This window comes from Taudactylus pleione, unplaced genomic scaffold, assembly GCF_031769625.1.
Source record: "Taudactylus pleione unplaced genomic scaffold, aTauple2 ptg000154l, whole genome shotgun sequence".
Lineage (NCBI taxonomy): Eukaryota > Metazoa > Chordata > Amphibia > Anura > Myobatrachidae > Taudactylus > Taudactylus pleione.
The window spans coordinates 16,348,025-16,365,320 of NW_028284556.1; the positions used below are offsets into that span (position 1 = coordinate 16,348,025).

Below are 17,296 nucleotides of genomic sequence, written 5' to 3' on the forward strand. Positions count from 1 at the left end.
CTTTACGGTTCCAGCAGCTCAGGGGTTGGCTGGTCTGCTGAAAAATCTGTTTCAGTGTGTGGAGTACCATTTTATATGGGCAGACAAGTTGGTTAGTTGGTTAGTCATGCTGCAAATTTAAAAATATGTAATTGGGATGGAGGTCCTAGCTCAACACCTAATTGCAGAGTACAAATAAAGCTGCTCAATATTTGTGTGTACATATAAAAGCAGGGCGTATTTTCCGTGAAGTAAAAAGTTCCACGTTTGCACTGCTTTCACCCCAACATGGTTCATCCAGGTGCAAATATGTTTCTTTTAGCTGGATTTGCTCCTGACTGTAAATGAGGCCCTGAGGGGCAAATACTGTATATGAAGAACACACTTTTATTAGCATTATCACAGCTCCTGCTTCACTGTTTATCATTGCGAAACAGGATGCTTTAGTGTTATAATTTAGTAATCTGACAGTTTCCGGAGTGTAAGAGAGGGGGACAAAAATCACCCGTCCACCGATCCCAGCACCCCCTGTATCACATCATCATAGTGCCGATACAATACATAGTGCTCCTGCATGGCCTCATTGAGCATGCGTAAGATTAGGTAAAATACGCAATATGTCATTTAGAAAGGATAGCGCATGTGTGGTGATATCCAGAGGCGGCTACGGTAAGTATCCATAGCGCCATACTCTCCTGGCTGTGATGGCGACTTTATTGTACAATCAGTTAGGTGTGAAATTTCTCAGTGGAATGCCCTTTTTGATAAACGCAAACAGCTTGATACTTTTGCCCCCCAGTGAGCAATGCTAGCACATCCTTTAGTTGATCCTAACTTTAGAATGTTTAGCACAGAGGGGCTGATGCAGAGTTGGAGACCTGATAACAAAGCATATCTTGCATGTTGAGCACTGTCATAGTGCAGAGTCAGACACATTTCAAATGAGTCTACACTTACCACTGAGCTGTTGTGTAACTGGGCATTTTCAGGTGGTGACGAAGCAACTGCGACTTACACGGAGTTGGAGTTAAGTGTAGATAAGTCTGTTTCCTGCCATATCTTTTGCACATAGTAAAGGGAGATGCAAGTGCACACTGATGATGATGAAGATGATAGCTAAGTGCACGGTATGGGCACACACACCACAAAATACAGCAAGCACAACTATGCATATGGGCTATTATATGCATCTTCTGTGCACGCAGATCAGTAACTACATGTCCGATTTCTGTCCAGCCCTATCTCAGGCCCAAAGTGTTTTATCTCAGGTAACTACTACATGGCCTATCTATAGACACGTTTGAATTAGGATGGGCAGGGCTAACATATAGCCAGGTCAGACTCCTAAACACTTCCACAACTTGGTAAGGTGAGGTGAAACTCCTGGAAACTGGTGTGGTTAATCTTTTCAACATTCATCATGTTGACATTCATAATGTCAACATGGTCATATTACCGACATGCCTGACATGTCAACATTGACCGATTTAACATTCATATCAACAGTGATAAATGTAAACATGATTCGAATGTCGTCAAAATGTCCCTGGTGGTCTAGTAATGACTTACCGGGTACATCGCCTCCAGCGGTATCTTCCAGGACTGGTGGTGATGTCTTTATGACTTACAGCAGATTCTGTGCAGCTTCCTGTGGTAGTATGCTTAATTCTAACCCCTAACCCTAAATCTTCCCTTAGTGCCTAACCCTAACCTCCCCTCCCTTACTCTAATCCTACCCCTAGTGCCTAACCTCCCCTCCCTTACTCTAATCCTACCCCTAGTGCCTAACTTTAACTCTCCCCTCCCGTAGCCTATCCCTCCGCTGCCAACCTCTGCAGAATGTCACCATTTCACATATTGACAATGTGGACATGGCGACATTTTGCACATGCCGACATGTTGAATGTCGACATATAAACAATGTCAACGTCATAACTGTCGACATTGCAATGTTGACATTATGACTACATCCCCCTGTAAACTGAGTGAAAAGAATGTAAAGTTAAACACACACCTGCATTTAAAATGAAGTAAACACAGCCAACTTGTTTATCCAGGCTTTTGAATTGAGTCTGTAGGCTTCTGACAAGTGACAAAGTCATCTACTTAGATAGTTTTATTCAGTAAGGTGCATACTACTTACATATAGCAGGGATATCCTATCAGATGAAGCCATCTATCTAGATTGTTCACAATCTCTTCTCAAGTCTAAAGTACAAAGACTAGAAGTCATCAAAGTTGGATTCATAGGATTTGAGGTTCCGGATGAAAGGTTGACAGTAAAAAGGTCGACAACAATATATCAACTGGTACAAAAGGTCAACCAGTACAATAGGTCAACATGGGAATGGTCGACAAATTTTTTTTTTTTTTTTTTAAGGATTAGGGTTGGGCACTTACTGGAAGGTTAGGGTCAGGCACTTACCACAACAGTTAGGGTTGGGAACTAGGAGGGATGGTTAGGGTTAGGCACTTATCGGATGGTTAGGGTTAAGCACTAAGGGAAGGGTTAGGGTGAAGATTAGGACAAGAAATAAAAAAATGGCGACCATTTTTATGTTGACTTTTCCCATGTTGACCTTTTGTACTGGTCGACATACATCCATGTTGACGTTTTGTGTGTCAACATTTTGTCCCTGTCGACATTTAGTCCCTGTTGACCTATTGACTGTTGACCATTTGGTGTCACCTTATACACTGAGGACCTTTTTAGTGTAGATCTAATGATCCACACTCAGGATTCGGACCAACTTTATTCATGAAAAGGGAATTAGTTGTTTTATGCCATTTAAAACTGGCAAGCAAGAAATAATACATTAACTCATACTGGTATAATGGTCATGGTTGATCTACACTTATTATGTAGATATAATACTAATTTATACAGAAGATCAAAAAAGAAACTCTCATGTGGAGCTTGATTGTATGAGCAATATTTTTTTGTAATGATATCAGTCACCTTGGTTACCATAAGTATAATGTGTTTCTTGCAGAGGGAAGACAGGTTGGGGCTTCGAGAATTGAAAATTTGGATTGAACAGTTTGAAAGGGACATCACCAGAGCACAAGCAGTAGAAAGCAGTTTACAGGACAAATACCAGGTATGCAAAGAAAATGATGCATGTTTTGTATTAACGCGACATTGAGATGTACATTGTAAATGCACAGAACTGCTTTTATTTCCACACACTAAGTACAGTACTGACTGATAGAATACCTGTATGCACAATGCAGAATTTTATAAATGAATAGATGCCAACATAAAGGTGAATGTTAATGTTCTCTTTAGTACATTTCCCCATGGGTACACTTAAATAAAGGTGTGTATTAATTTCCTTTTTTCTTTCAATTTGATACTAACATTTTTTCTTTGAATAAGTCAAATTGTTTCTTTGTGTCGTATAGTCATTTAAACAGTATAGAGTGCAGTATGAAATGAAAAGGAAACAAATTGAAAGTGTTATTCAGCCGTTGGGCAAAGATGGAAAATTATCACTGGATCAAACAATGGTGAAGCAAGCATGGGAGAAGGTTTCAGCAAGGGTAGGTTTATTTATTAATTCACAGCTGTCTAAAATGTAGTTTGCAGTGTATCTTTGTTGTATTAGAGCTGTTCTGTTATTGCTCACTAGTATTTTATACCCAAATCGCTAGCTAGCATTGCAGGAGTTACCCCCGCTAATCCCCCTCCTCTATCTCTCTCTCTCTGATGTCCCCCAACCCCTAGTTTTCTCTCTCTCTCTCATCTCTCTCTCTCTCTCTCTCTCCTCAACCCCTGTTCTCTCTTTCTTTTCCCTCACCCACCGTTCTGTCTCTCTACCTCCCCCCCCACACTCTTGTGCTCTATCTCCAACCACCCCCGTTCTCGCTGTCTCTTACTCCACCCTTGTTATCGCTCTCTAGCCCCCATCTTCTATTTCCCTCACTCTTTCCCCACCCCCATCTCTCTCCCTCCCACCCCTGGTCTCTTGCTTCCAATATTTTCCTTTTCTCTGTACCATGTCCCCTATCCCCCTCCCCTTCCCATGTTTGCCTCCCTATCCTTCCATCTCTCTGTGTCTCTCTCCTCCTGTTCTATCCCTTATCTGGCTCTCCTTATTCCTTATCCCTCTTTTTACCCCTGTTTTTCCACCTATTTACCCCCTCATCCCTTGCCTTGTCTCTCTTATCTCTCTCTTTTCCACCATGTCCCACTCTTGGAGTTTTTTCTACTCTGCTGTATGATATACCAATGTAATTGTTATATCAATTCAGTGGCAGACCATGGAGCGATAATGGTGGTATATCTGGCGGATGTCGGTTAGCTGGGGGAGACGAGAGGCTGTGGTGTCCGTGCAGCTGCCAGTGAGAGATGTGAGGGGAGGGAGTGGGCAGGGACCCTACAGCTATCTACTGCACAGCTGTTATACACATAACTTCAGCAGCTGTATGTAATAGATGCTTCACTCACACAGGTCTGATCATGAGGATATTTTGCTGTTATAGATCCAAAGTTTATTATGTTAATATGAAATAAAGTGCACAAGAAAAGGAGCTTTGTGTATATCTGAAATGTTGATAAAATGACTGTAAGCGAATGTCACTAATGCAGATGTGTCCACTCCTCGCACATCTTTGCTGCAGTTTCGCCAAACAGCCCTTACCGGCATGCCAAGTCCCGTGAGACTCTACTAGCACTGGGCTTATTTTTCGGGTCTCGATGGAAAGACCAATGTTCTGTTTCATTCAGGTCACTAAAATGCCAAGCTAAGCCTCATTATATTGTGACGCATCATTATATTGCAGAGTTTCCCAATCTCCGCCATTACAGACCAGGTTTTAAGGAAAGCCATGCTCGAGAACAGGTGACTTAATTAATACCTCAGTCAATTTGATTTAACTTCTGGACTCTAGTATGGATATCCTTAAAACCTGGACTGTATGGCGGAATTTGGGGAAACTGTTATTTAGGTTGAGCATACAAAATAACAGACTCCACTAGAGATGTGTCCTCCTACTGTGCATCTATCCTCAATATGCCACAACATGCCTAGTGTGAGTGAGCCGCCAGGTCCCATGGCTTCTTATTGATGTGTCAGCTCTCTGAATCAGTCTGAGTGGAGAGCAGGAGGTGCAATGGAGCAGGCTGCAACCACCCTCACAGCCCTGCTGCTATAAACACACTATAATATATGTTATATATTAATTGATAATTAGAAAAAAACTGAAGCAATTAACACTGCTCTCATCCCTGGGCATGGGCACATATCGAACAACCTTAGGGCCTGATTGACTACGGATCGCAATATAGAGTATGCATGCAGTTCAACTACGATAGTATGCTAATCCATAGCAATCGCAATGCTGCCGCAGCACTACGTAAGGACGCCCACTTCATCTTACTCACATCCGTATACTTGGCCAACATAGAGAAACAGTCGATAACATCGACTACTATCGGACCCATACCCACATTTAAGGCAGGTCAGACCTCACTCAGAAATTGCTTACTTCAGTGCACGCTCTCAGTCTGCGTATGGTATCGCAGTGGATAATTTATGCATGCCCTTGCAACGCCGTTGAAATGCCCACCTGCACTCCTGCGTTCGGCCTAACACCCTCCCCCACGTCACCACCCACAAGCGGCACTTCCTGTAAATCAGTCTGCGATGGATCTGCGTAGCTGCTGTGATCACAGTCCCGATCGCAGTGGCCGGTTCGTGCACGCGCACTGCGATGCATATGTATGCGCAGTACACAACAATCGGTCGATTGCGTGCATCTTAGCAACTGCGATCCTTGCTGAATCAGGCCCTTAGTTACAGTTCTGTCTAGTCAATTGGATGGCTACATTGTTGTGTATATTGGTTCAATGCACATTAGAAGCTGTGTTACATGTGCGCAGTGTTCACTCTAGCTCCGGCAGCATTCCCCGAAAAAGGGGGCGTGGTCTTTGAAACGGTGGCGTGTCTATAAAATGCGTCACCTTTTTGTCACTCTTGGGGGCGTGCCCTACACTTACGGACACACCGGGCAGTCCCCAAGCCCTGATGATTCACCGGCGGTGACCGGGTCACCGCACATTTCCCCACCCGCGGGACACTGCGACCCGCGGGTGAAGATGGCACCTGCAGGCTGTGTTAGCTGTGCGCTGCGGGAATGCTACATATGCAGAGACACTTCCTGGTGTGTTTATACAGAAATAGTTTAGGGATTCTGTAATGGACCTGTGTAATAATATAGATAGGAAGAATTAAAAAAATAATTCAAATTATGATTTTATTTCCAGATTCTTGATTGGCACGTACAACTTGATAAATCCCTGCCAGCTCCTTTGGGAACCATTGGATCTTGGCTATATAGAGCTGAGGTTGCACTCAGGGAAGACATAATTATCCAGCAATCTCATGAGGAAACTGCAAATATCATACACCGAAAACTAGAGCAACACAAGGTAGGCATAAGGCATATTCTTGGATGCCCTATTGTTTTTATCTGATTAAGTAAATATGTTGGAATAGTGTTATCCAATGCCACACTGGAAAAATGTAGTTGGCAGGTATCCCTAGTATCAATGGTTAGTGCCAGTTTTACAGATTTGACCTGAGAAATGTTTGTGTTTCATTAACTATGTTATCCAACTGCTTAGTGACGTTTCCTCTGTAATGTGAATATAGAATGCTGTTGTTGCAGTGTTTTTCTCTGAGTTTTTTTATTGCAATATTTAGGTAAACGTCTCATTTAAAATAAAAAAAAAATAAAAAAATATCCAAGTTCAGCAAATTTGTCATGATGGGTTTACTAACAGTGAGTACACATGTAAGGTAGTGGTGCAGAAACTGTTAGTCTTGCTGTTATTATAGTTGCTTGCCTTAGATAAAATACACAGTCTGAAAAGTAAATTGAGTGATACAGAACTTATTTTGAATTAGATGTGAGGTGTAATATTTTGCTTTGTTTGCTATGTGAAGTAAAGCAATGTGAAATTATGAGTACCGTGCAAGCTGCGCTGCCTGGGGAAGAGGGTCATAGGCATGCATGTGTCAACAGACACCAGTGCTCATAGTGGGCCAGATTCAGTGGGGTCGGCGGTAGGGATGCTGGCGGTCATTATACCGACAATATTTGGTAAGTATCTTAACACCCAACCCTCCCCCTTAGCCCACCTTTCCTTCAGCCTATCCCTAACCCTCCCCCCTGCAGCATAACCTTAACCTCCTGCATCCTGTAGACTATCTCTAACCCTCCCTCTGGTGCCTAACCCTAACCCCTAAACCAAACCCTAATTCCATCGGAATGTCAATGGTCAGGATTCTGACCGTCGGTATCCCGACTGCCAGGATGCATCAACACCCCAAGCTAGTCAGCCCAAGCCAGGGATCTCAGGGGAGGTGGGAACGCCCCCAATAAAGGGGTCCCCTCTTTCCCGAGCACCCCAGGCTTAGTCTGCAGCCCGGGGCTCTTCCCTGCACCCCTGGCCAGTGGGTGCAGGGGTAATCAGTGTGAATAGTAGATAAGTACTAAAGTCCTGGCTAGGGCGTCCTAACTGCGGATAGGGCTCCTTAACCATGGGTTTATCGCATATTTTTGCTCGCACTCTCCTAACCCTAACCTCCCCCCGGGGGTGTCTAACCCTAACCCTCCCTCCCCCTAGCCTAACCCTAACCTCCCCCCGGGTGTGTCTAACCCTAACCCTCCCTCCCCCTAGCCTAACCCTAACCTCCCGAGGGGGTACCTAACCCTAAGTGCCCCCCGGGAGCCAGTAACTTAACCCTTCCCCCCGCCCGTGGCTGTCCGAGGCCGGCGCCAGGCATTACTTCGATCGGGATGCCGGGCGCCGGTATCCCGGCGTAGGTAAATTGCAGGCGTCGAGATTTTGACGCCTGTCATTTAACCCTCGCCAGGATTCAGTAGTCGGGAAGCTGTCGGCATTGCGTCAGCCGGCTTCCTGAACGTATACCGTTGCTTGCATTCCTTGTTCTGTTATTTGCAAAGGCCTATGCAATGCTTGGCTGGTCACACTGATATATGCCCCTGCTGCATGCCGGTCTGGACTGACCTGGGGTAAGACACCATTTTCTGCAGGCATGTTTGCCCTGTGGCGACCAGGCTGGGATAGATGCACATCATGACAGAGGAACCCTTCACTGTGGGTCTCCCTGTCATAGTGTGACCAGCTTGGCCTGGTGCTGGTTGGCAGTTTTGCATAGGGTCCATGCTGCCTATAGAGTAGAGAATGATGAATAATCAGGGCTGTTAGGAGCAGTAGACCTTAGATGTTAGAACAATAAACTCCACACCGCTGATGTCCAAGTCAGGAATAGTCATTGCTCGCAGAAGAGGGAGATGAGTAGTGTGTAATAGTTCCCCATAGAAGAGCTCAGATAGAGCAGAGGGAATCTCCCTAGTAAAGTACTGTGATCTAAAGGACTCCAGATTCTCCTTGATGGTAGTTTTTCTATGAATTCTCCAATAGACTCAGCACATACTGTAAGCAGACATGTAGAACAAAATTGTAATGTATATTTTTCCATTTACATTGAGAAAATTATTGCACAAAGTGGTCTATTCACCAATAATTGCAATAACCTTGTGCAAACTAAGGATCTGACTTCATGAATAGCATAGTTACTACATCCCCATACTAGTGTACTGGGGCCCATGGCACATTGGCTCTTCATTGTATGCAGGAGTTATTTAAAATATCTCCCACATTACTACTTTGATGTTTGGGTCTGAAACTTAAATATGCTTAAAACATATGGAAGCTATGGACCCGTTCATTTTGATGAAAAGGCCCCACAGAAAAGAACCTAAGCTTGATAGGCAGCTGTGGAATAACGTCCTCATTCAGCAGTCCATGCTAGTGCTTTGCTGAACGCAGATTCCCGAATCTGTGCAAGCGCCTGACCCGTTCTGTGCAGAACAGGTCTGCGATCCCGCATGGAGACTGGCAGCAGACTGTCAATGATTGACAGCCTGCTGCCATTTGTGGGCGGGGCAGGTGCAGTGATGGGAAACGGAGGTGTGTAGCCGCCGTTGGGGGGAAGGGAGATTTCCTGGCTTCCTCCTCTCATCTGTGGTGGCCGACTGCGTGACCCCTTGGGTCACCTTAGCCGGCCGATGTTCCACAGATTATCCGAAGCTGCATTGGACAACGCAGCTCGGATAAGTAATGTAGCCAGGGCCTGATGCCTCCTGTGCATTAGCATATCTGCTCAGACGGAATTGCAATGCTGATTAGTTTTGCAATTCCATCCGAAGCTGAATCAGGCCCTTAACAATATTCACTATTTAAATAGTAGATAAGCAAAAATAATAAGCACTGGTTCTGTTTACACTTGTAAAGGAGAAGGCACATTTTAAAAAAAAAATAGTTTTTAATCACAATAATAAGTACAAGCTCATGTTCATAATCACAAACATGTATAGATACACCATGGCTTTGTACATTGCCGATTCTTGGTGGTTTTGACCCAGAAATTTAAACTAGGGGGTAAATTTACTAAAGTGAGTTTTTAAAAGAGAGTTTTAAAAGTGATGTTGCCCATAGCAACCAATCAGATTCTACTTAACATTTAACTAGCACCTTCTGGAAGATAATAGCTAGAATCTGATTGGTTGCTATGGGCAACATCACTTTTAAAACTCACTTCTAAAAACTCTCACTTTAGTAAATTTACCCCTAGGCGTCTTTTGCATTTAATATTTTTTGCAGTTTTAAATATCACCTCATGTCTTTGGCAAAGTTCATGTTTGTGGCCCGGTGTTGGACTTGCACTTGCTTAAGAAGTTTCCTGTAATTAATATCTCAATTATTTTAATACAGCCTTTGCACCTGTATTCAAAGTAAATCAGTGTGTGCATGCAGTATTTTGGGTAAAATTACATTTGCTGAGCCACTAATGAAAACCCAGCTCTCTATATTATTGTTTGCTCTATACATGTGAATGCAGTGCCTTAATGGAGTCTAGTAAATTACACCTGCTGTAAACGGTGACATTTTACCATCCCCAAAACCAAACTGGCAGTCTGATTCCAATCGATAGGCATCAGATCTAAATTCAAGGAAATCCCTGAAAGTCAGAGGCAGTGCCAGTCCTGCATCTCTTCAGATGCCAGGATTATCGTCAGGTTCAGTACGTAAGCACAGTCACTGAAATGCTTTCAACTGATCTTTGCAAAGCATTTATTAAGACTAGCTTTCATGACAGGATAAAATTGCATACCACTGTGACAGATACAATTTCCTAGCACACAAATACTGTTCAGTGACTCATCGCTGCAGGCTGGGTGCTGTGTTGGGTTTTTGTTCATGATTATACGGCCAAAATGTTCTGTGTGTTTTGATTACTATATGCATTTTTTTCATCTTCAAAAATAGGACGTACTCAAGAATCTGGATGGTTATAAAAAGGCTTTTAAGGAGATCCACCGCTCGCGATCTGTCAACGGTGTCCCGGTTCCCTTAGAGCAGCTCGAAGACATGGAAGAAAGGTAAATGAAGAAATTTAGACATTAGCCAATTATTATTCCTGATTATTCACAATTGGACACAGGCAGTTACAAAGCATTGTAGAGGGAATGGGAAAGGTGTTTAATCCTTTAGAAATGTAATGAAAGGCTACATTTAAAAGACTTAATGAGCACTAACACTGGTATGTACAGCATTGAGAAAGACTTTATTGTCAATTATACTATACCTGTATGAAAAGGTTGTAATAGAGGCAGTTAAGATAGAAGTGACATTGTTATTGTGCAAACTTGACAATTGAAATACTTTCTATAATAGTCTTTACTAATGTTTTTAACATTAGCATGGATTTTCATTAATTAACACACAATTGTTTTGATATTACCATATTTTAATTGATGCCAGTGGACATATTGTGAATTTATCATTCTATTATTTAATATATAATATGTTAACATTTATTATATTAAATTAAATAAAAAAAATACATTATAGGTTTTGTATTGTTTTCAAATTAAATACTAAAAGTTGGTTGCTTGCGAATATGTATACGGTCATGATACTGTAGCTATAAAATCATTATAAACAGATATATTCCTGCTCAGTTTGGGAGAGGATGCTAACTAAATGTGCATTAACTCCGCAACCAATGAGATCTTCGCTTTTACTGTTCAACTTGCACTAGATCAGTGCCAATTGTGTTTGGTAGATATGGTTTTTGTATCATTTGCACTTTTGCACAATAATTAACCGCTATGGTGTTTGTGTTCCTCATGTGAGATAGCATGATAAAATATGGAACAGTTAAGCAATAAAGTAAAATACGTTATCACAAGACTGTGAATCGTGATAGATCTTAGGATATTTTTACTGAAGAAAGATGTTGTACTGGCTCAGCCACAATTGCATAGCTGGCTCTAAGCAGGCGACTATATATAGCACCTAATATAAAGCATTGGATAAAAAACAAATCTATTAAACATGTGAATGAATAGATAAATATCTTTCTTATTAAAGTCTCACAATGTTATTATTTATATGTACTGTATAGTGTGTTTACTTCAATAAAATGCACTGCAGCGGTTGAGCAAGAAATTGCCCCACATTGCTGGGATAATATAACTATTTTATATGGCCTAAGGAGATCTGAGTATTTGTCAGAGATCAGGAAAGCCTCCATATATGCACAATCTCACTTAACTTTATCTCAATATATTACACAGGCCTGCAAAAATGAAAGCTGCATAATGATAACATCAATGTACCTATTCTTAACAAAAGACACAAAGTAAATGTTGTATTACGTTTAGGTCGCCTAGAGGTAAATTTTGTAATCAATTCAAGTGTTTGAGTCTAATTTAAGATCAGATGCATTTCTGCTCCGAATTTAGAAATAGTATTTTAATGCAATAAAAGTACAGTGTACTATGGGCCTGATTCATTATGGATCGCAACTGTAACAGCGCACGCAGTTGGCCGATTGTTGCGTACTGCGCATGCATCGCAGTACATGAAGGCTACACTGCGATTACGTAGAGCACGGTAAGCCATTGCAGAGTAAGTGACAGGTAGTCAGCGTTTGAGGGTGGTGACGGGGGAGTGGTTGGAGAAAAGCAGACGTGTCTGTCCATTTGAACGCCGTTACATAGGCATGCCTAAATTAGCCATTGAGACGGCATACACAGCTTGAGTACATACTGCGTGCAACGAGGTTAGCGATTTATAAGTCAGGGCTGGTGTAATTATGCATTAGGGGCTGATGTTGCCAATGTATACACATGACTGCAAGGTATTACGGATGTGAGATAGTGGTAGTGGGAGGCAGTGGGCGTTGCTATGCTGGCAGTGCAATAGCAATCATTAGCATATTTTCACAGCAGACCTGCGTGCAATTACGGAGCTGAGATCGCAATAGCGATCCGTAATGAAGCAGACCCTATGTGCGTATGTTGAGTCACATGTATCTCAAGAAAGTGCGTGTAACGAAAAAACTGTAGTATTTGCCCTGGGCAATGTCAGGCGTACGATATGTATATGATAGTGTAGAGTTGTGACGTGTCAGTGTTAGCAGTACACGCTGAAGCTGCAATAACCTATATGTGCACAATAATAATATAATGAAGCATCATATACCCAAGAGACAGAGCAGTGTCTTGGCAGTTATTAATAAATGTTTGTCTCATTTTCCATATAACATTTAATAAAATAAACTCCATATACATTTTTTACCCCTTTAAAAATGAAATGTGTATATATAGCCACCATTCTACCATTGCTTATCTTTGCACCAGCCCTCCGGCACCCTAAGATATGTCTCCCAAGGGGAATGCTCCCACATCTAATATGTTTAAACTCCACGAGACGTGCTACATTTGCATGACCATGCAGCACCTGTGCTCAGTTAAGGGTTGCCCGCACCATTTCTGCTTCTCCAGGAGTAAGGGAGCCCAAAGCTATGATACACATAATACAGATGTCGTTCAGTACGCATGCACTGTACATAAATGTGTATACTCATGACAAAATATGTACATATATTCAGCTGAGGCCCTTCTTCCATAAAGATACTTACATTGAAAAGGATAGATTAGGGATGAAAAGGAAAAATGGTCAATTTAATCATTTTAATTAAATCAGGAAGTTAGAAAAAGAAAAAACTTCTATCTATGTTATGTCCATTTGTTACATTTTGGAATCTGTTTTATTTGTTTAATGTATAGTACATGATTAACTTTAGAAGGTTTTTTTTGTAATTTTTATACATTCTACAAGAATCTGGTTGGCTGCAGTGGATAACAGAAAATCTGCTTGCGCAGTTGCCTATTTGCAAGTTAATAAATGCCCCTCTTTGTATATTATTGTGAGTTGTAGAGATATGTTTTGGTATACCTACTGTATGTACATTTGGATTGTTTTTTGTCAATCAAAGTTTTTCATCAGACATTCGTGTCAAGTTTTTGCATTTATTAAGTCTGAAAAATAATTCACTTAATTGCTAAGATTGGGTGATATTATGCTACTGTATGTGTACCGTCAGAATGTTTATGTAGGTCTATAGTACTTTATTTCAGTGTTATGAATCTTAGAATGGAGTTGCAGATCTTTGCTCATAGTAGCGACTACAAAGCATAATGTAAATCATACTTGTATTTTTTCAGGTTCAATTTTGTAGCTTCCTCTTCCCAGCTCCATATGATAAAGTTAGAATTCATGGAATTAAAGTATCGCCTCTTAGCACTTTTAGTCCTGGCAGAGTCTAAGCTAAAGTCCTGGATCATTAAGTATGGCAGAAGAGAATCTGTGGAACTGCTTCTGCAAAACTACATTGTGAGTAAAGAATTTTTCAATTGTAAATGATGAAATACAGAATTATGATGAAACAAAAAATTGCATTGGGTATACTATATTTATCAAGGAATTCACTCAGATCACCTACAACCTGTCATCGTTATCCTCCCTGTCATCTTCATCCTCCCTGTCATCCTTATCTTCCCTGTCATCCTTATCCTCCCTGTCATCTTCATCCTCCCTGTCATCTTCATCCTCCCTGTCATCTTCATCCTCCGTGTCATCTTCATCCTCCCTGTCATCCTTATCCTCCCTGTCATCTTCACCCTCCCTGTGATTCTAATTGTCATCCGTATCCTCCCTGTCATCCTTATCCTCCCTGTCATCTTCATCCTCCCTGTCATCCTCATTCGCCCTGTCATCCTCATTCTTTCGTGTCATCTTCATCCTCATCCTCCCTCTCATCTTCATCCTCCCTGTCATCTTCACCCTCCCTTTCATCTTCACCCTCCCTGTCATCTTCACCCTCCCTGTCATCTTCACCCTCCCTGTCATCTTCATCCTCCCTGTCATCTTCATCCTCCCTGTCATCTTCATCCTCCCTGTCATCTTCACCCTCCCTGTCATCCTCACCCTTCCTGTCATCCTTATCCTCCCTGTCATCCTTATCCTCCCTGTCATCTTCACCCTCCCTGTGATTCTAATTGTCATCCTTATTCTCCCTGTTATCCGTATCCTCCCTGTCATCCTTATCCTCCCTGTCATCCTTATCCTCCCTGTCATCTTCATCCTCCCTGTCATCCTCATTCGCCCTGTCATCCTCATTCGTTCGTGTCATCTTCATCCTCCCTGTCATCTTCACCCTCCCTGTCATCCTTATCCTCCCTGTCATCTTCATCCTCCCTGTCATCTTCATCCTCCCTGTCATCTTCATCCTCCCTGTCATCTTCATCCTCCCTGTCATCTTCACCTTCCCTGTCATCCTTATCCTCCCTGTCATCTTCATCCTCCTTGTCATCCTTACCCTCCCTGTCATCTTCATCCTCCCTGTCATCCTTACCCTCCCTGTCATCTTCATCCTCCCTGTCATCCTTACCCTCCATGTCATCTTCATCCTCCCTGTCATCCTTATCCTCCCTGTCATCTTCACGATCCCTGTCATCTTCACGATCCCTGTCATCTTCATCCTCCCTGTCATCTTCATCCTCCCTGTCATCTTCATCCTCCCTGTCATCTTCACCCTCCCTGTCATCTTCATCCTCCGTGTCATCTTCATCCTCCCTGTCATCCTTATCCTCCCTGTCATCTTCACCCTCCCTGTGATTCTAATTGTCATCCGTATCCTCCCTGTCATCCTTATCCTCCCTGTCATCTTCATCCTCCCTGTCATCCTCATTCGCCCTGTCATCCTCATTCTTTCGTGTCATCTTCATCCTCATCCTCCCTCTCATCTTCATCCTCCCTGTCATCTTCACCCTCCCTTTCATCTTCACCCTCCCTGTCATCTTCATCCTCCGTCATCTTCACCCTCCATCATCTTCACCCTCCCTGTCATCTTCATCCTCCCTGTCATCTTCATCCTCCGTGTCATCTTCATCCTCCCTGTCATCCTTATCCTCCCTGTCATCTTCACCCTCCCTGTCATCCTCATTCGCCCTGTCATCCTCATTTGCCATGTCATCTTCACCCTCCCTGTCATCTTCACCCTCCCTGTCATCTTCACCCTCCCTGTCATCCTTATCCTCCATGTCATCTTCATCCTCCATATCATCTTCATCCTCCCTGTCATCTTCATCCTCCCTGTCATCTTCATTTTCCCTGGCATCTTCATCCTCCCTGGCATCTTCACCTTCCCTGTCATCTTCATTCGCCCTGTCAACCTTATCCTCTCTGACATATTCATCCTCCCTGTCATCCTCATTCTCCCTGTCATCCTCATCCTCCCTGTCATCCTCATCCTCCCTGTCATCCTTATCTTCCCTGTCATCTTCATCCACCCTGTCATCTTCAATCTGTCTGTCATCCTCATTCGCCCTGTCATCCTTATCCTTTCTGACATCTTCAAGCTCCCTGTCATCTTCCTCCTTCTATACAAGTGCGCCACACATAACGTGGGAGCTCCGTGTGACTTGGTAGCGTCGAGCGTCTTTAGCGCGACTTTTTAACTTCAAATGCGTCTTATTCGTACAGCGATACAAGTAGATAGCACAAGCAGCTTTTGCTTGTGCTACCCTGCATTACAGTGTTACAGCTGATGACACTGTAACGTACAGTAGCATTTCACATGCAGCTACACCCGCACGCACTCACAGAACACAGGCATGCTGCATATAATTTTAATCAGCTTGTGCTATCTATTCGCATCGCTGTGCGAATAAGACGTATTTGAAGGTAAAAAGTTGCACAAAAGACGCTCGGCACTATCGAGTCACGCCACGGTATGGCACAACTAGAAGGGCAGTTTAATGCGCAAAGAGGCTAGATGTATGAGGACCCATTTGTAGCTCATCCTCATTCTCCCTGTCATCCTCATTCTCACTGTCATCCTCTAACTCCCTGACATCTTCCTCATCCATGTCATCCTAAACCTCTATGTGATCTCTATCATCCTCATCCTCCCTGACATCTTCCTCCTTCTATAGCTCATCCTCATCCTCCCTATCATCCTTATTCTCCCTGTCATCCTCAACCTCCCTGACATCTTCCTCATCCATGTCATCCTCATTCTCTCTGTCATCTCTATCATCCTCATCCTCCCCCTTCCCTGTCATCTCCTTTCTACTACAGGTCACCCTCATCCACCATGTCATCCTCATTCTCACTGTCATCCTCAACCTTCCTGACACCTTCCTCATCCCTGTCATCCTCATCCTCTTTTATCATTTCTATAATCTCATCCTCTATCATCTTCCTTACTCCCTCTCATCATCCCTGTCATCTTCATTCTTCCTGCCAACTTTATCCTCCCTGTCATCTTCATCCTCTGTGATCCTCATCCTCCCTGTCATTTTCCTCCTTTCAGTCATTCTCAACATCCCTGTCATTCTGATCCTCCCTGTCATCGTCATTTTTCTCTTCCCTGTCATTTCCTTTTCTCTGTCATCCACATCCTCTCTGTCAACTTTATAATCCCTGTCATCCTCATACTGCCTGCCATCCTCATGCTTCTTGTCGTCCTCATCCTCTATGTTATTCTCATCCTCCCTGTTATTCTCATCCTCCCTGTTATTCTCATCCTCCCTTTCATCCTCATCCTCCCTGTCATCCTCCCTGTCATCCTCATCCTCCATGTCATCTTCATCCTCCCTGTTATTCTCATCCTCCCTGTCATCCTCATCCTCCCTGTCATCCTCATCCTCTCTGTCATCCTCATCCTCCATGTCATCTTCATCCTCCCTGTTATCCTCATCCTCCCTGTCATCTTCATCCTCCCTGTTATTCTCATCCTCCATGTCATCCTCATCCTCCATGTCATCTTCATCCTCCCTGTTATTCTCATCCTCCATATCATCCTCATCCTCCATGTCACCTTCATCCTCCCTGTTATTCTCATCCTCCATGTCATCCTCATCCTCC

The 17,296-nt window shown here is 43.0% G+C and overlaps 1 protein-coding gene across 1 annotated transcript in view; it reads left to right on the top strand.

Moving 5' to 3' along the window:
• The window catches only part of SYNE1 (spectrin repeat containing nuclear envelope protein 1), a 546,802-nt gene that overhangs the window by 142,911 nt on the left and 386,595 nt on the right, over nt 1-17,296 (top strand). Inside the window, exons 10-14 of the mRNA XM_088474380.1 lie at nt 2,973-3,080; nt 3,385-3,522; nt 6,248-6,412; nt 10,343-10,455; nt 13,591-13,759. Coding sequence (XP_088330506.1) covers nt 2,973-3,080; nt 3,385-3,522; nt 6,248-6,412; nt 10,343-10,455; nt 13,591-13,759 — 693 coding nt within the window. The remainder of the gene's footprint in view (nt 1-2,972; nt 3,081-3,384; nt 3,523-6,247; nt 6,413-10,342; nt 10,456-13,590; nt 13,760-17,296) is intronic.